The 18,496-nt window shown below is 36.3% G+C and overlaps 3 protein-coding genes across 3 annotated transcripts; 1 reads left to right on the forward strand and 2 right to left on the reverse strand.

Annotated features, from left to right (window-relative positions):
• Window positions 1–348: 348 nt before the first annotated feature.
• On the forward strand, window positions 349–4,473 carry LOC116124009 (leucine-rich repeat receptor-like protein kinase TDR). Its single transcript, XM_031409726.1, is given in 5 exon segments — window positions 349–3,166; window positions 3,914–3,948; window positions 3,951–4,073; window positions 4,076–4,145; window positions 4,147–4,473. Coding segments are annotated over 5 exon segments (2,991 nt in total). The 5' UTR covers window positions 349–509; the 3' UTR covers window positions 4,253–4,473.
• A 517-nt stretch (window positions 4,474–4,990) lies between these two features.
• LOC116124031 (QWRF motif-containing protein 7-like) lies at window positions 4,991–7,838 on the reverse strand. Its single transcript, XM_031409746.1, is given in 5 exon segments — window positions 4,991–5,101; window positions 6,113–6,241; window positions 6,384–6,452; window positions 6,751–6,984; window positions 7,170–7,838. Coding segments are annotated over 5 exon segments (1,212 nt in total).
• Window positions 7,839–12,613: 4,775 nt separating this feature from the next.
• On the reverse strand, window positions 12,614–13,492 carry LOC116124032 (zinc finger protein ZAT9-like). The gene has a single exon (XM_031409747.1). The coding sequence runs from the start codon at window positions 13,490–13,492 to the stop codon at window positions 12,614–12,616; it is 879 nt and encodes a 292-aa protein (XP_031265607.1).
• Window positions 13,493–18,496: the final 5,004 nt, after the last annotated feature.

Genomic DNA, 18,496 nt, shown 5'->3' on the forward strand with positions numbered 1-18,496 from the left:
AAAAAAGAGTTTTTGAATACGGTGGGAAATTGAAAAAAAAAAAAAAAAAACTTTCTTGGATCCTGTGAATAACAGGGGGGGGATGAGTTACGCCTATATTTAATCAAATTGTTGAGGCAAAGATAAAGGAAACAAGATTAATGATGAAAAGTGGGGGCAAAAGAAAAGGAAAAAGAAATCTAAGAAACCAAAAGTATAGATGGATAGCAGACAAAGGTAAAATACTTGAAGAACTCAGAAAAAGAAAATTATATACAAATAGTAAGTAGCCCAAATATTTGAAGAAGAAAGAAAAGAATGAATGTAGAGGAAGAGGGGATGACAGAGATTCACCATTGAAGCCATGCCCACTGAAACAAAACAATAATAATGATGAAACATCCTCTGCACCCAGCACCCCAAAAAAGCATAATCATCTCTCTCCATCAAAACCTTCCTTCCCTTAAATTTACATCTCTTAACACCACACAATTCTCATTCTCTTCCATCATCCCCATTCCCCAATAGCCATGAAACCTCTTTTTCTTATTTTCTTTCTTCTCTATTCCTCACCCTTACTTGTCTTCTCTGTTGATCCTCCTTCTCCGCAACTCATTTCTCTTCTATCCATTAAATCTTCTCTTCACGATCCTTACAATACTTTCCAAGACTGGTACCTTTCTCCCTCCTCTAAGCCTAATTCGCAAAACCCAGTTTGGTGTTCATGGTCTGGTATCAAATGCAACGCCAAAACTTCTCAAATCATTTCGCTTGACCTCTCGCGCCGTTCGCTTTCGGGTGTTATTCCTCCTCAAATCAGCAACTTAACCAGCTTAATCCACTTGAATTTGAGTGCAAATGACTTCGATGGACCTCTCCAGTCGGTGATTTTCGAGCTACCTGAGCTGAGAACAATCGATATCAGTCACAACTACTTCAACTCTACTTTCCCACCTGGAATCTCCAAGCTCAAGTCTTTGAGAATCTTCAATGCTTACAGTAACAATTTCACTGGTCTACTACCCACAGAGTTTGTTCAGTTAAGGTTTCTCGAACATCTCAACCTCGGAGGAAGCTACTTTAACGGAGAAATTCCAGCTGATTATGGTAGTTTTCCAAGACTAAACTTTCTAGATTTAGCTGGAAATCTTTTAAATGGATCATTGCCAGCCGAGTTAGGGTCCTTGACTCAACTCCAGAGGTTGGAGATTGGATACAATAACTTAATTCAAGGCGAGCTTCCAGTGGAGCTCGCATTGCTGTCAAATCTCAAGTACTTGGACATCTCAAATTGCGATCTCTCAGGTTCTTTAAAACCTGAGCTTGGTAACTTGACTAAGCTTGAAAAGTTGTTGCTGTTCGGTAACCATTTCAGCGGCGAAATCCCGCTGAGCTACACCAACTTGAAAGCTTTACAAGTTCTCGATTTATCTAATAATCAACTCTCGGGCCCAATCCCGGAAGGACTATCTTCTTTAAAAGCACTATCCAGGTTGAGTCTAATGAACAATGCGTTAACCGGCGACATACCGGAAGGAATCGGCGAGCTGCCAGAATTAGACACGTTGTCTTTATGGAACAATTCATTAACAGGAATTCTTCCGCAAAAACTCGGCTCAAATGGAAAGTTGCTCACAGTTGACGTGTCTTCAAACTCACTCACGGGAACAATCCCACCAACTCTTTGTCAAGGCAACAGGTTATTCAAACTCCTCCTTTTCTCCAACCGCTTCACAAATAATCTTCCAGGAAGCCTCGTCAACTGCACCACTCTGTCAAGAGTCCGAATCCAAGATAATCAACTCAATGGCTCCATTCCGTATGGTCTCGGTCTCTTGCCCAACTTAACCTTCATGGATTTGAGTAACAACTTCTTCAGTGGCGAAATCCCTCAGGATCTCGGCAATGCACCGCGGCTCGAGTACTTAAACATCTCTGACAATTCCTTCCAAACAAGTTTGCCCAGTAACATCTGGAGCGCGCCCAATTTGAAGATTTTATCGGCAAGTTCAAGTCAACTTATCGGAAAGATTCCGGATTTTATCGGGTGTAAGAGTATATACAGGATCGAGTTACATAACAACTCCCTTAATGGCAGCATTCCTTGGGATATCGGCCACTGTGAGAAGCTTCTTTCATTAAACTTAAGCAGAAATTCGCTTACTGGTATTATTCCATGGGAGATTTCAACGCTTCCTTCAATCACAGACGTTGATCTTTCTCATAATCTTCTCACCGGTACTATTCCTTCGAATTTCGAAAACTGTAGCACGCTGGAGACTTTTAACGTGTCTTATAATTTGTTAACGGGACCGATACCGGCTTCAGGTCCGATATTCCTAAATCTTCATCCCTCCTCATTTGTTGGAAATGACGGACTCTGTGGCCGAATTTTAACCAAGCCGTGTCCCGCTGACACGTTGGATGCAGCCAACATGGCGGTACGTAATCATCAGCAGCAGCCGAAAAAGACGGCCGGGGCCATCGTTTGGATCATGGCCGCCGCCTTCGGTATTGGGCTGTTTGTTCTCGTCGCTGGGACCCGCTGCTTCCACGCAAATTACAGCCGTAGGTTTAATAATGATAGAGAAATCGGACCGTGGAAATTAACCGCCTTCCAGAGGTTAAATTTCACGGCGGATGACGTGTTGGAGTGTCTGTCTATGACGGATAAGATTCTAGGGATGGGGTCCACGGGTACTGTTTATAAAGCTGAAATGCCAGGTGGCGAGATCATAGCCGTGAAGAAGTTGTGGGGTAAACATAAGGAGCATATCAGGCGGAGGAGAGGAGTGTTGGCTGAGGTGGACGTGTTAGGAAACGTGAGGCACAGAAACATAGTGAGATTGTTAGGGTGCTGCAGCAACAGGGAGTGCACGATGCTGCTGTACGAGTACATGCCCAACGGAAATTTAGACGATTTGTTGCACGGGAAAAACAAGGGAGAAAATCTGGTTGCTGATTGGGTAACGAGGTACAAGATTGCACTGGGAGTGGCTCAGGGGATTTGCTATCTTCACCATGACTGTGATCCTGTCATTGTTCACCGTGATCTGAAACCCAGTAACATTCTTCTGGACGGTGAGATGGAGGCTCGAGTGGCCGATTTCGGCGTGGCAAAGTTGATCCAAAGTGATGAGTCCATGTCCGTCATTGCCGGCTCCTATGGCTACATTGCGCCAGGTACGTTTAGTTTTTGCTATCATGCGCATATTCAAATTTTTATTTTATTAATTAGATTAATATGTTTGTATGTTTGTGCATTAATTGGCTGCTTGCTGTCCTTTTTGTCTTGACCAAAATTGGGTATTGGATCAATCCCATCTTATTATTCTCTCTTGTTAGATTTGTTAGTTAAATAAATAGTTTTAATTTGTGATAATGACAAAATTTCCGGCTCTAAAGTATAAAGATTTACCTTCTCTTTTTTAGAGATATCAATCTTCATTGTTTGTGTTATTTGGTACAAGTCAAAGACTATTCAAAGGATTTTTTTTTTTTTTTTTAATATAATCCAAAAATAAAATTGTTTTTTCTATCTAAAAATACTATAAAAATTCAAAACAAAGCGGAATGGACATGGACATGGGGTTCCTGTTCTTTTTTACTTGAATGGTTAATACTACAGTGCCGCAGGAGGGGGAACGAAAACAAAAAGTTATGGCGGGTTGAGTGCGATAGCGCAATAGCAGTAATCCAAAAATCTTCTTTAATTTACCATCTTTTGAAGCCGTGCTGGTATGGCAACTGCTTGAGTGGGGGGTGATCCACTATTAGCGTATGCACTCACTCAACTTTCTTATCTTTTACCTTTTTCTTTTTCAAGTCGTTTTTCCAAGATTACCTAATAATCGGACCCCACCATCAAAATTGACCGTGATATATCTTTATCATCATGATTTGACTTTATCATGCTCATTTTTGGGATTTGCAGATATGCTTACACACTTCAAGTTGATGAGAAGAGTGATTTTACAGCTACGGCGTCGTGTTAATGGAGATTTTAAGCGGTAAGAGATCGGTTGATGCGGAATTTGGAGACGGTAACAGTATCGTGGATTGGGTGAGGTCAAAGATCAAGAGCAAGGATGGAATAATGACATTTTGGACAAGAATGCCGGGGCTTCTCTCGCATCGGTTAGAGAGGGAATGTGCAAATGCTTAGAATGCATTACTATGCACTAGCCGGAATCGGCGCGGACCGCCGTCTATGAGAGATGTGATGTTGATGCTGCAGGGAGCCAAGCCCAGAGAAAATTGCTCGGAAGTATAGTTGGCGGTGATGTTGTGATTAGCGTGGGTGAAAATGATGATATTTCTGTTCAAAAACTACAGTAGAATGTAATGGGATTAACCTTACGAGTTAGTGTTTTTTTTTTTTTTTGTTTTTCTTTTTTGGGGTTAATTTTCCAATGGTGGGGATTGGTATAGGAGAAGTGAATTTTCTTTTTCTATTTTAATTTTCTTTTTCTATTTTCAATGGAATTTTCTCAAGTGTCTCTATATTATGGTGTTAGATTGGGTTATGAATTTGGAATGTGTTAGTGCTTAATGGTGTGGGTTATAGATTTGGAGCAATCTTTAAAAGAAGAAAACTAGACATTAAAAACATTCAATACCCAGCTCATGAACCCAAGCCCTTTTTAGGCCAACTGTCTGAACCTGATAATAACTCATTTCATTTCTAGTTGGGTAATACTACATTTATAACTCAATTTCATAAATTTTGCTCTCACAATCCCAACATGGTAGCTTGCAATTGGTCGTAGTGGGTCTCGCCCGCTAAATTACGAACTGTCACGTAAGGATTGTGAAAGAAAGTTTGTAAGATTATGTTGTGAGCCAATTTTTATTGTTTTCAAAATATAGCTCGCTGTAATCGGGCAATAGATGAATTTATTCAATTTCATATTCACTGCATTTCCTAATGGCTACAACTTATTTGTGTTTATATAATACACACTACAATTTACATACATATCTCTTCTCTCATCTCATCAACTTAAATTCTCTATCTTCCTTCTGATTTTGAATCAACAATTCTCATATCATGTGAACAGTAGCTTTTCCTTGACTCCGTCGTCGATTGGACAAGATGTACTCTTAAATATTTCTCTGTTTCCTGTCAAAACATATTCATCCTATGTTAAAACCCAAGTTGTCCTGGTCTTTTGAGTTTGTAAGGTATTTAATGAGCCTAAAAAATTAGTTGATGTATACGTATGCTGACCCAAATACCTTGGTTACCAAAAAAAAAAAAAACCCCAAGTTACTTCATATACTTATGTCCATTTAATAGATGAAATGGGTATCTTTCTAATCGTAACATTTATTATTATTTTCCCCAACTTTTCACATTCAATTCAAAAGCTTAAGGAGCGACAAGTCGTCCAGATTAAATACGTTTGAGAGACTAGTCGTTCAGATTAAACAACTCCCTCGACCTCAACTCAACAGGGCTGAGATTTGTCCTCACGGTCATAGGTGATTCACTGAATGGGGGCTAAGCTGAAGTGTTGAACAAAATCCAGTTCAGATTGGGCTTTGGGCTTTTATTATTTCTTTGAAATGTTGCTCATTGTACCCCCATGAAGTAGAAGAAAAATACTTGGGGCATTTAGCAATATTCTAAGCAATTACCAGTTAACTTGTTGCAAGGCCCTTTTTTTTTATTTATTTATTAGAGTGTCTGCAGTTTATGTGAACCTCGACTAGGCTCCCAACCTCAAACAAGGCTTTCGAAACAAACCAAGTCTTGTGGTCCGTGACTAACAATATTAGCAATCGTTCTTGTGATTTAAACTTAAGACTACAGGGGGAACAAACCCCTTGACCCCAAGTCTTTACCGCTCGGCCAACCCATTGTTAGGTAAACTTGTTGTAAGCCTTGTCAACTACAACCCAATATTTCTAAGCAATTACCACCCCTACAACGAAAGACTCAAAAAACTAGCTCAACTTATAGTTGTGGGTGTTTTCCAATTCAAGTGTATTTACTATAAATCTAGCTGAGGATTGAATCCAAATTGTTAGTGTTTTAATGTTATTTAGAGGTTTCAGAATGTCGAAACATATGTACAAAAATATTAAAAATAAGGGGAAAAAAAAGAAAGAAGTGTATTGAAATGCTCACCATTAAAGATGGAACCAAGGGGAAAATGGTATCTAATTCTTTCAAATACTCTTCTTCTCCTTCCGCTGTGGTTATAAGCTCCGTCAGCATATACAGCATTTTCTCAGCCTGACCAAAAAATGTTCAACACTATCAATTTTACATGGCTTCATCACCCTACTATTGGTCCATGCAATTTAAAACCAACCCAGCTGATCACTAACCGGAATTGTTTCAATCAATTTGCTAATATAGAAAGAAAAAATTGAACCTGTGGAAGGAATCTTTTTACAGTTTCTTCTATGCCATCCATGACTGCCAAGGCCTTGTTCATTGCGTCGTATACAGACTCCACGTCTGCCTGTAGACATATCAATTTGTTATCAATTACTACCAGCCTTAATTAAATTCTAATACTAGAAAAAATATAAGACATTGGAATGTGAGAATATGTGTTGATTAACCACCACTAAAGTGGTCTGATGGTAAAAGAATAGAATGAGATTTCATGAGCTCGTAAATTCGAATCCTCCTAAACACTAATATGGGTGGTAATTGAAGTTTTTATTCGGTCAATAGTTCCAAGACCCTTGGAAATTAACGTAGTAGGCATAAGTTTTAAGGGAAACAATTAAAAAAGAAAATATATAGAAATATACCTTCGCATCTTCAAAAGGGACCTTGACAGACAATGCTGATAGTTTTCTTGTAACCCGGCTCACTGCTTCACAATTTTTTCCATCCAACTGTGACCATTCATTTAGAAGTCGAATTTGTGGATTCAGAATTTGACATAATTTTATCTCGTATTTAAGTTTTTGTACTTGAATTCTCTTTTGTAAGATGGAATTTCTCATTTTTAACACTCTAACCCACCCGGAAAAAAGTCTACCCTGCAACATTCATAACCAAAATCATGCAATTAACGTCAATATAACATTATTGTACCGGAATCTTCACCATAAATTATTCATTTGATACGCAATTTGAGTTTTTGTAGAGATAAGAAGAGATACAATTCTAAAACTAGAACTATTAAAAATGATTAATTAAAAAGAAAAAGGTCATAAACTTTTACCTCTGAAACATTCTTTAGAGAAGCCATGGAAACCTCAGCTCTAGCATTGGCAAACCTGTAAAGTACCAACGTATTATGCAGAACTCGAAATCTATTATACTCTCCTTCTTGAACTGGTGACACCTTCTTCTGTCTAAAATACTTCAAAACCCCACTTACACCACCAACGGCACTGGACTTGGCCCTCCGTGTCTCGGCAGGCACCGGTGCCAGCGCCGGTCTCGGCGACTCCGGTGCTACCAAGTACGGCGAAGACCGTCCCGGCGACAACGCCCACGCCGACGGAGAACTCTTGACTGATTTAGTACTCTTAATCTTAGCTGCACTAGAACAAATAGCACTGTTATTATTACGTGGAATGCCTCGTTGCAGAAACCTAACGAAACCATCTTTGTTCATGTCGTTACTCTCTTTAGTCTTCTTTTGTTGCATGCTTGCTAGAATAGTTGAAGGGTGGACATACTCTTCGTTTTTCTGCTGCTGGGACGTTGAGGTTCTTGATCTTGTGGTTGATTTTGATCTGTTCAGGGAGTTTAGGCTACTATTATTACATGTGCGGCTTTGTTCAAGTGGAGAAATGGCCGGAGCTCCGCTGCGGCTGCGCTGTAGGCGTGGCGAAGGCGGTGTTGGAGTGGTAGGTCGGAGCCGGCATGTGTGAGTGGTTTCCATTTTGTTATGGTGAATTATATTATTTTTGGAGGTTGGAATTATATATGTATTGAGATTGTTTTTGAAGAATTAATACTGGGGGGGTGTTGGGTGCAGGATTTATAAAAAGTTTATTAGGGTTTAAAAAAGAACTTAGGAGTTGTTGAGAGCACGTTGAGGTTGAGCCGATCAAATTGATGGGTTGATTATTCCTTCATTTCTCATGTCAAGGCTTTCACGTACAGTGGAGGAATATGAATATAATAGTATATATGAGATTGGTGTTGGAGTTATTATTTTATTCACGATAGAATTATAATTTAATCACAGGCAGTCAGACAATAAGAAATACTTAATTAATATTAGAGAAATTTGGTTGAAAAAAGGCGTATTTGTGTTTCAATATTGTATTAAAGAAAAAATTTTTTCGTCCATAATGTACATGCATTGCACCATAAGAATTTTTGAGAGTTGAATTGTACTAATAGTAGTCTGATTAAATTAGGGAAGCATTTTTCAGGTCAACTATATACGGGTGCAGCTTCCACGTAAGAGTAGGTATAGCATCGAAATAATAAGGGTTACTATTCCTCACCTCCTCTAAAGTTTGCATTTGTTTAGTAACACCCACAAGTATAAAATAGCATCTCATACCTCTCCTCAGATTTCAATAATTCTATTAAACCTACCCTACACGGTTTTAAAACACGGTCTGGCTTGGCCCGACTGGTTCAACTAGGACCTAGGACCTTCACTGGGGCGGGTTATCTATTTTACTATTCATCGAAAACCTTAGAAATTAGAAAAACGATTGATGCACAATTAAAGGCTGTGATGTTGAAACTTTTGAAGATGAAGGGTCAGTGAGTGGAAATGTGGCGATAGAGATGATTTTCGAAGAGTGAAACGATTGGAAATCGCAAAAATAAATCGGGTTATTGCCGACGATTGGCGAGGCGAACGAGGGTGGGATGAGATAGGTTTGGTCAGAAGGTTGAGGGGAGAGTTTTGTGGTGATGGGGTGTATTGTTGATGTCGAAAGCAAGCCCTATTTGGCCTAGATTTTCAACGCCAGCAATGTAATTAGGGGTGTTTTTTAAATATTTCAAACATGTAGGGACTTATGGAAATTTTTAGGGGTATTTTTGTTAGATTTTAAATTTTTTTACATGTTGACGTCACTGGTTTGACCCGCCGATCAAAACGGTTCAACCGAAAAACCCGAGACCCAACCACTTTGCCAAGTTTCACCCTGGGCCTAGTTTTAAAACCTTGCTTCTCTATCCACCATTTGTTGAAAAAATATGTTAAGGAAAACGTCCTGTAAGCCCCCTAAGTATATAAATATTTTAAGTATCCCCTTAGAGTGTAATTGTATTTATTTATTTATTTATTTTTTATTTTAGTGCAATTAAGGTTAAATAAGGTATGTAATTGCTTTTGGAGTTGAGAACAACTTGATTTTATTGCAGGGGTTGAAGAAATTTCAAATATCCAAGGAGTCGAATACTTTTTCTTGCCACCTCTTGAAATGAGCTCCGGCAAAAGGCTCAATTTTGGAGATGTCAGGAAGTGATTTGGTAGTGAGAATTGCAGCGTCCATCTTGGAAAATTTATGATCTTAAGATTGTTGGAATTTAATAATAAAATTGGCAGCAAAACAACAACAACAAACCAGTGAAAGAACAGTAATGAAACAGCAGAAGAACAGCAATGAAACAGCAGACAAATAGCAAGAGAAATCGCAGAAAAATAGCAGCAAAACAGTAAAAGAACAACAATGAAACAGTAGAAAAATAGTAAGAGGATAGCAGGAAAATAGCAGTAAGAATGGCAGGGAGACAACAACAAAACAGCAGTGAAACAACAACGAACATAGCAGCAAAATAGCAGCAAGACAGTATCATCAAGGCGTGCAAAAGCACTCTCCTTAAGATCAGAATTCCGCCCCTACTGAAAGAATCTTCGTGGTGCAAAAAGGCTCAATAGCGGATTGACTTCCAGGATACAATGACGAATCTCCTTTTACAGTGCACACTCTAATAGAGATTTAGAACAATATAAGGAAAAGTAACAGTGGTGAAGGAGAGCTGGAAAGTTAAAAAACACAGAGGAAACAAGGATTTTTCAAGTGAAAAATTGTGTTCTTCAAATGAGAAAACCACCCTTTTTTGTACTTGAAAATCTGCCCGTTTTCCCTTAACTCATTCTTGCTATAATAGAAGTCAATCAATTGTTTTTAAAACCATAACTGCCCAAGAATGATTTGAATTGCAATAACTTGGAACAATTCAATTGCTTTTAATACATAACAGTCCAAAAAGCAATATTCAATTGCTTTTAACACATAACAGTTCAAAAGCAATTAAAATTTCAATTGCTTTTAACACATAACAGTCCAAAAGCAATTAAAATTTCAATTGCTTTTAACACATAACAGTCCAAAAGCAATTAAAATTTGGTATTTTGAAATATCATAACAGCAGCTTTTATCACACTAGGACCTTCATTGTGGCGGGTTATCCATTTTTGCGATTCATCGAAAATCCTAGAAATTAAGACTGTGATGTTGAGACTTTTGAAGATGAAGGGTCGGTGAGTGGAGATGTGGCGATAGAGATGATTTTCGAAGGGTGAAACAATTGGAAATCACAAAAATAAACCGGGTTGTTGTCGGCGATTGGTGAGGCAAACGAGGGTCTGATGAGATGGGTTTTGGTCAGAAGGTTGAGGGGAGAGTTTTTGTGGTGATGGGGTGTGTTGTTGATGTCGGAAGCAGGCCCTATTTGGCCTGGATTTTCGATGCCAGCAATGTAATTAGGGGTGTTTTTTAAATATTTCAAACATGTAGGGACTCATAAAAATTTTTAAGGGTATTTTTGTTAGATTTTAAACTTTTTTACATGTTGACGTCACTGGTTTGACCCGCCGATCAAAACGGTTCAATCGAAAAACCAGACCCAACCACTTTGCTAGGTTTCACCCCGGGCCTAGTTTTAAAACCTTGCTTCCCTATCCACCATTTGTTGAAAAAACATGTTAAGGAAAAAGTCTTGTAAGCTCCCCAAGTATATAAATATTTTAAATATCCCCTTAGAGTGTAATCGTATTTATTTTTTTATTTTAGTGCAATTAAGGTTAAATAAGGTATGTAATTGCTTTTGGAATTGAGAACAACTTGATTTTATTGCAGGGGTTGAAGAAATTTCAAATATCTAAGGGAACTTTGTAATCTAGAGATATGTAAGGGGGTTTAAATAATTTTCTTTTAAGAAAAATACAATACACCCCACTGATTCTGCTGCCAAACTATGGAGAGAGGAGAGGTTTGGGAGAATTTTTTAAATCTAAGGGGAGGTAAGGGATATTATTTTTAACTTATGGGGTGTCACCAAAAGCGCAAACATAATGGGAGGTGAGGGTGGAGTAACCCAAATAATAATATGATGTTAATTTGAGGCCGGCCCTAACTCTGACTCAAATTTGGCATCTAGCATGGTTTATAAGAGATCGAGGAGAGCACCGAGGATTATGCCACACTCATCCACAACATAAGAGGCCAAATTTTCATCTTCCTACCGATCTATCATCTTCGAACCATTTTTTCGAGTAAAACAAAATAGTAAATTAGGCATAAACATAAGAGGCCACAAGATTGCAAAAATTTCTACTAGATTTGCGCCTAAGATGATGTAGTTAAATCTTGAACCACAATCTCAATTAATTAATCCTACCTAATGAACACACGTAAATAAACATATTAATCTCATCGGTTCACAACGTTGTAAAATTCTTTTTTGGTGCATAGAAATTGATAATTTACTGAAACTCAACATTTTTTTTTTTGGGTAACCAAGATGTTCAGACCAATTTGTGCGCACCTCAACAAATCTCCAGGGTTCATTAAACACTCTACAAGCCTAAAGGACTGTGTAAACTACAATATTATTGTGGTATGTGTCCTTTGAACATAGGAACTCAAGAAAGGGAATAAACCTCTTGACCACCAGGCTAATCCCTTGGGGTTCCCAGCATCAATTTCTCCTCTTATTGAACAACTCTTAATTAGCTAGGTATAATTTTTTTAAAAGTCTTAATTAATTTACGGATAGTTTTGCTCCATTGGTCGGACTTCACTTTAGAGTTTTAGAGAAACCAAACAAAGAAGCAATCTAAATTGGAAAAGTTATAAATAATTTGAAAGGAAATATATATATATATATATATGGCTTATTGACTTCTTCACCAACTATACAAACCATATATAGGCAGTGATGACAGATAAGAGCTAATCTTGTATTTATCCAAACAGAAACTGTTTTTAATGTATTTATTCTCTTTATAATTTCATAAAAAGAGAGAGAAAAACAAGGATAATCAGTTAAGAGCTGTACATATGCCAAAAGAGGGTGCCTTCAATGTAACTTATTTCCCTGAAACTCCTATATGCAACAAAGAAAACTCATCATCTTTATTGAGATTAATGGCAATATTAAAATGTAATTAAATGGGCATATATAATTCCTGTTATCTCCATTTATAGGTGCAACTATTTAATTTTTTTACAGAACTGAAGAGCCCCTTTTTGACCAACTAATTAAAGAGACCTAAACCTTTTGTACATACAATGGATATTACCAATTTACCAGATTCATTAAGCTCATGCAGCCATTGATTCAAAATAATAATAATAATAAAATACTAAACTGTGTTTCAAATTTGCTACAAGAACCAAGTATACATACAAAATTATAAGCCCTATAATTTGTTTGAATCAACACTTAATTCTTCATCAGCTAAACTTGACTTACTTCACTATCATCTTCTGGCGCTGGTAAATTAAGATCTAAAAGCTTTTCACCAGATTTAGTTAAGTAAGTGAAGTGAACTTTCTTGTGTCCACCGAGCGCTTGACCAGACTCAAACACTTTTTCACAAACTGTACACTTAAAAACTCTTGGATTTAAAAGAGTAACATCATCTTCAAGTGATCCCTTTATAAGATGAGTTTTGATCTTCTTGTGACTTGCTTTATGTCCTCCTAGTGCTTGATAAGATCGAAACCCTTTCTTGCATGTATTACACTTATACTTATTGCTATTAGTACTTAACGCCTGATGAACACGAGGAGTTACACAAAACGATTCATCCTCATCAGTACTATCACTTTCATCTTCACCTATGTATTTATGATGATTCACTTTTACTTTGTCTTCTTCTGGTTCAGGCCATTTATCCCTTGAAAGCATTAAAAGACAAATTGCAACTTCTTCTACAGTAAAATTTTCAGTAACTGAACTTACCGATTCTGGCTTAGATGGGTGTGGCCCAACCACTTCCAGCACCGCTTTTCGCCGCCTTTTAGATCTTCTCTTTGTTGGGTTTCTGGATGACTCAGCCTCGGCCTCAGCCTCGCTTTCTCCATCATCACGCATAACAACATCGGAGTGATCACGGTTAACAGATCGATAGGTTTGCATGTGATCTTTGAATGAGTGAATACTCAAGGAAGAAGATGGAGATGGAGACTTGAGAGTAAAAACAGGAGAAGGGTGAATATTATTAGGTTTTGGAGGAATAGGAAGTTTGGTTAAATGAGATCTCATGTGACCTCCCATGGCTTTGCCATTAGCAAAACGTCTGTTACAGATCTTGCAGATTCTATGTTTGTCCATGGATTGAGATCAAACGTACGTAAACAAACAGACTATACCTCTTCCATACTGTGTTTCTTTGGGTATATATATAAATGAAATGAAGAGACCGAGTGGAGAAGGGGACCTTAAAGGGAGTAGGTGACAAGCATTCCTTCACTAGAGGCAGAAAAACAGAAGGTTCGCAGTAACTGTGATCCTTACCAAATAAAACTTAGAACAGAAATAATAATAGAGAGCGATGAGACAAATGGTGAGCATGTGTGTAGTGCACATGTCACAAACTTGATTCTGGGTCGTTTGATTTTTTTTCAAGAACAAGTCAAAGGTGATTATCTCTCTAAAGTGATTGAATTAATTTGATTATTAGAGGAGAATCTATAGTATCACGGTGAGCCATACTATAAAGTTAATATATTTATTTCATTAAAGGATAAAAATATATATATAATTTAATAAATTTATTTACAGAGATTTACTTATTTAACCAAATTTTAGGGTTTTGTATTGAACCACTTTCTTTTTTGCAATTTATGGTCGCTACTTGAGTTGTATTTTATTTTCACTCTGCCCTTATCTTAATTGCTTAATGACACAAACATCCTTCATTAACAAACTCCCCCAATAAAAAAAAAAAAAAAAATCGATACTTTAACCCCTAAGGTTGCCCTTATTTGCTTAATGACACAAACATCCTTCATTTATTAAGTATTTTTGGTCCCCTTATTTGTTAAAATTGATACTTGATACTTTAACCCCTAAGGGTGCATTTAGTTTGGGAAAAGTTATATTACTGGGAATGTTATATCAATGAAAAGACAGATTACTTTGAAGATTGTTGAGAATATTTAAGGAAATGTGTTTGGTTAAGTTGAAATAAATTAGTATATATGTTATATAGATTACTAAATTGCCATCATTTTTAATATTAATATAATATTATTTTTATTATTATTGTTTAAATCATTTCTTTTAATCCCATACATTTAAGATTTTACTAAAACACCTTAGCTATATAAAAGTTTAATTTCTAACAAAATCACCCCCATCCACCCCAAGCATGTCATTCCGGACACGTCGACCGACGATGGCTGGTGGTGGTTGCTAGCAGGTGGTGGTGGTCTTGGGTGACCTGCAATTTGTTTTAAATACAAGAACATTGCAGTCCAAAAACTTAATTAATTATGGGTAAAGTTGTAATGACAGGTTCATATAAATTAATTTCAAAATAAGGGTATTATTATCCAAATTTTTTTTATTAATAATGGATTAAATTATAACAAAATTAAAATTACCAAAAATTCTTAAAATACCTAAGAAAATGAAGGTAATCAAATTACACATATATTATCAACAATAATTACAATTGGTTTTAAAAAATTATCAAAATTTTATATTACTTAACAACCAAACATGATAAATATCTAATAATACAAGATGACATTATCTCAGTAATCTTAAAAAAAAAAAAAAAAAAAAAACCAACCAAACACCCCTTAAAGGCCAACTTCCTAAATTCATTGGTTGAACATTGCACTTGGACCTCGGAAAGATTCCCGACTCCATCACTATTCATATGTTTTACAAAATATTAAAATATGATAAGTGTGTTAGACTAATATAGTTTTATGATAGCTCAAATGAATATTTATGGTAAAACAAAATTGAATTGAAATATTATGATTTTTTTTTTAAATGAATAAACTAAAGCTTCAGACCAGTGCAGAGTCAAGAAATTCATATTGGGGGCCAAATGACATTCAATGATTGATGGGGCCAGAAAAGTTTCATTTATGGGGGCCAAGGTTTTCAGTTTTGAAACAGAGGGGGCAAAAATTAATTGAAAGGACTAAATTGATAGATTTTTATACAAGTTTTTAAGAAGTTCCAGAGGCTGGAAGTGGCCATGGCGCCTAAATATAGCTCTATAGGCTCGGGGAGAACAAATATAATATTGTAATAATATCTAAAATCTCTTAAAATAAGGAAATGTAATATTGTTTCATAATTAAAGAAACATATTATTTGTATTCCATTTTGCACTTCAACGGTTGGTATCCAAAACTCTGAGCTTTAAATATTTGACATTTAAAACTTTAGTTCTAGTATCATTTCGATTTTAAAACTTCACGTTTTATTTGACATTTAGGATTTCATGTCCATAAATTTCCGTAATTTTGCAAACTTCAAGTTGTAAATGGGATACGGTTAAAATTATAATTTGAAAAGATACATGCATCAATTATTATAAACTAAACTTATTTTCTGATATAGAAGGTCCAATTTAATATTGCAAACCATAGAGCATACTCATAAGGATAGTTATAATAAATAATATGTATAAATTAAACTCATATAATAAGTTAAACATTTAATAAAAATATTGTAGAAACTAAAAACGTACCCAAACTATTCGTGCTGATAACTTGTTATGTAATAATTATAAAAATATACTCATTAAGGATAGTTTTGTTTTTTTTTTTTTTTTTTTTTTTTTTTTTTTTTTTTTTTTTTTAATGGGGTTTTTGATTGATAAAGGTTCATCTGGAGAAAAGGAGATAACAAAGGGAAGTATTGGAGATGTTTTTTTTTTTTTTTGTTATGATATCACTTATGTACTCTTTTATACAAAATACGAAAATATATTGAAGCTATTGTAAAAAAACTACTCATTCCATGAACATACAACTTATAAGACAACAAGTCGTTCGTATGAATTTTGAGTTATTAGTTATAACTACGTAATGGGATCAAATGTTTGGGCCGTGGAGAAAAAAAAAAGATTTTGATGAATATTATTTCATTTTGAAGTTTTAAAAAGATCAAAATACTTCACCCATCAAAAAAATATTGGAAGAAGATAAATTTTAAAGTGGGTAGAGGCTATGGTTTGGGTGCTTTTAATTGACTTGAAATGGAAGAGGAAAATTTTATAAATTCTAGTATAACACTTCTTTTTGGGGAAATATCCGATTGATACATTTTTTGAAAATATTTAGGGTGTGTTTGTTTTAGTATATTGAGTAATATTTTTTAAATATTAATAGTAGGTAGAGTTTGGTGATTATTACGAGATAAAATTTAAAAATTAACAAAAAAACTTCATAGGTTTGCTAATTTAACTAAACACTCCAATATATAAATTTTGACAAAATAATAAAAACACCCCCACCGACCCATAGTCGCCAGATTCCGACCACCATTGTCGAAATCTGGCGTTACGGCGCACGACTGGTTGGATCTGGCCAATCATGTGTCGATCTAGCCTTCTCTGGTCAGATCGACGCATTACTGGCCAGTAGTGTGTCGTTGTGACAGATCCTGACCATCACTAGTGGTGGTTGTCGAAATCTGGCAACTATGTGTGGGTGGGGGTGTTTTTTTGTTAATTTATAATTTTTTATGTGTTTTTGTCAATTAACAAACCTAGGGGGTTTAAAAATTGTTTCTTAATTTAGGATATGATTTTGAAAACAGAGCATTTATATTTGAAATAGGGATAGGATAGTGGTGAAATAACAAAACAAACGAAGCTGATTATTTTTTAACCACCAATATTTGTTAATTTTGCTAAACACCCCCTCTCCTCAAATAATAAAGGTTTATAAATTAACAAAAATACTTCCACCCACCCAACTGATTATCGGCAGCTAGCCACCATCGTCGGATGGTGGTCGAAAGTGATCGGAATAATGCACGATTAGTTGGATTTGGCCGGTATCGCCTAGATCTTGTCGATCATGTGTCGTTTTGACAGTGGCGGCGAGCGGTGGTCGCTAGGGGCAACTATTGCTTGGGTGGGTGGGGGTGTTTTTGTTAATTTTTAAACTTTTATTGAGAAAAATATTTGTTAAATGTCTCTATTTTTTAGGATATAATAGTAGAATAGGATAGGGTTGAAAAAGTTAAACAAATTGGGGAATGTTTTGTAAGGATAATATTGTCAAATTAGAAAAACTTTATTATTGAGGCTGGAAAAGACATTTATTTGGGGCTATTTAGTGTCAACCAATTCCTGAGTCCTAACCCACGATATGAAACTTGATAGCCCACGGCCCTTAATAAAGTCAGGCAAGCCTCCCACGTACGACCTTCACAGACACGCACACTTAACACATACACACCACTTCTCCCTTCCCGCCATAAACACTCCCAATTCCAGGCTAATCGTACTCGCGCACTCTCTGTACTTTCCTTCTAAATTTTTAGGGCTTCCGAGGAAAAAATAAAAATAAAAAGAAGTAAAAAATTCTGGTGATACCAAGCCATGAGTGATTCGAGGGTTTACCCCGAATCATCTTACAGCTTCCAGCAATCCGGAGCGGGTATAATAACCCGGATACGATTAGAGAATTTCATGTGCCACAGTAGCCTCCAAATCGAGCTTGGCGAGTGGGTCAATTTCATCACCGGTCAAAACGGAAGTACTGTCTCTCTCTCCCCAATGTATATTTATATTGTTTATCGAGTAGTGATTTTGGTGCTTTTTGGTTTTGTTTATAGAATTTTTAAGAGAAATTTGTTTTAGTTAATGGATAACACGACATGTCGTTTGCTTTGTTGTGTTTACAGGTGGTAAAAGTGCTATATTAACTGCTCTATGTATTGCGTTCGGATGCCGAGCAAAAGGGACTCAAAGGGCTTCTACTTTGAAGGATTTTATCAAAACTGGTTGCAGGTTTGAAGAGTTTAGTCGAAATAACCGATGGCTATATGTTGTGGAAAATGTTTAAATGTGTTTTGTTTTAATCCAGCTATGCTTTGGTTCAAGTTGAATTAAAAAATCAAGGAGGCGATGCATTTAAGCCAGAAATTTATGGTCCTTCCATCACTATAGAGCGCAGGATTACTGAATCTAGCGGCACCACTGTTTTAAAGGATCACCAAGGTTTAAATCATATGCTTGTTTTTATGTTTATGTTTTACCTTTGTTGCTTTATCTTAATTTAAAGTTTGTTTTCAGTAGCCTGGTTTGGTTCTCTTCTAGTGCTGGATGAATGATGTGAGGTTGTGGTGTTTCATTGA

The sequence above is a fragment of the Pistacia vera genome, unplaced genomic scaffold (assembly GCF_008641045.1).
Source record: "Pistacia vera cultivar Batoury unplaced genomic scaffold, PisVer_v2 Contig147, whole genome shotgun sequence".
In the NCBI taxonomy this organism is placed as follows: Eukaryota; Viridiplantae; Streptophyta; class Magnoliopsida; order Sapindales; family Anacardiaceae; genus Pistacia; species Pistacia vera.

What these genes read in the sequence shown, in the direction of transcription:
- LOC116124032 (XM_031409747.1), bottom strand. Translation starts at nt 13,492, where the DNA reads ATGGACAAACATAGAATCTGCAAGATCTGTAACAGACGTTTTGCTAAT.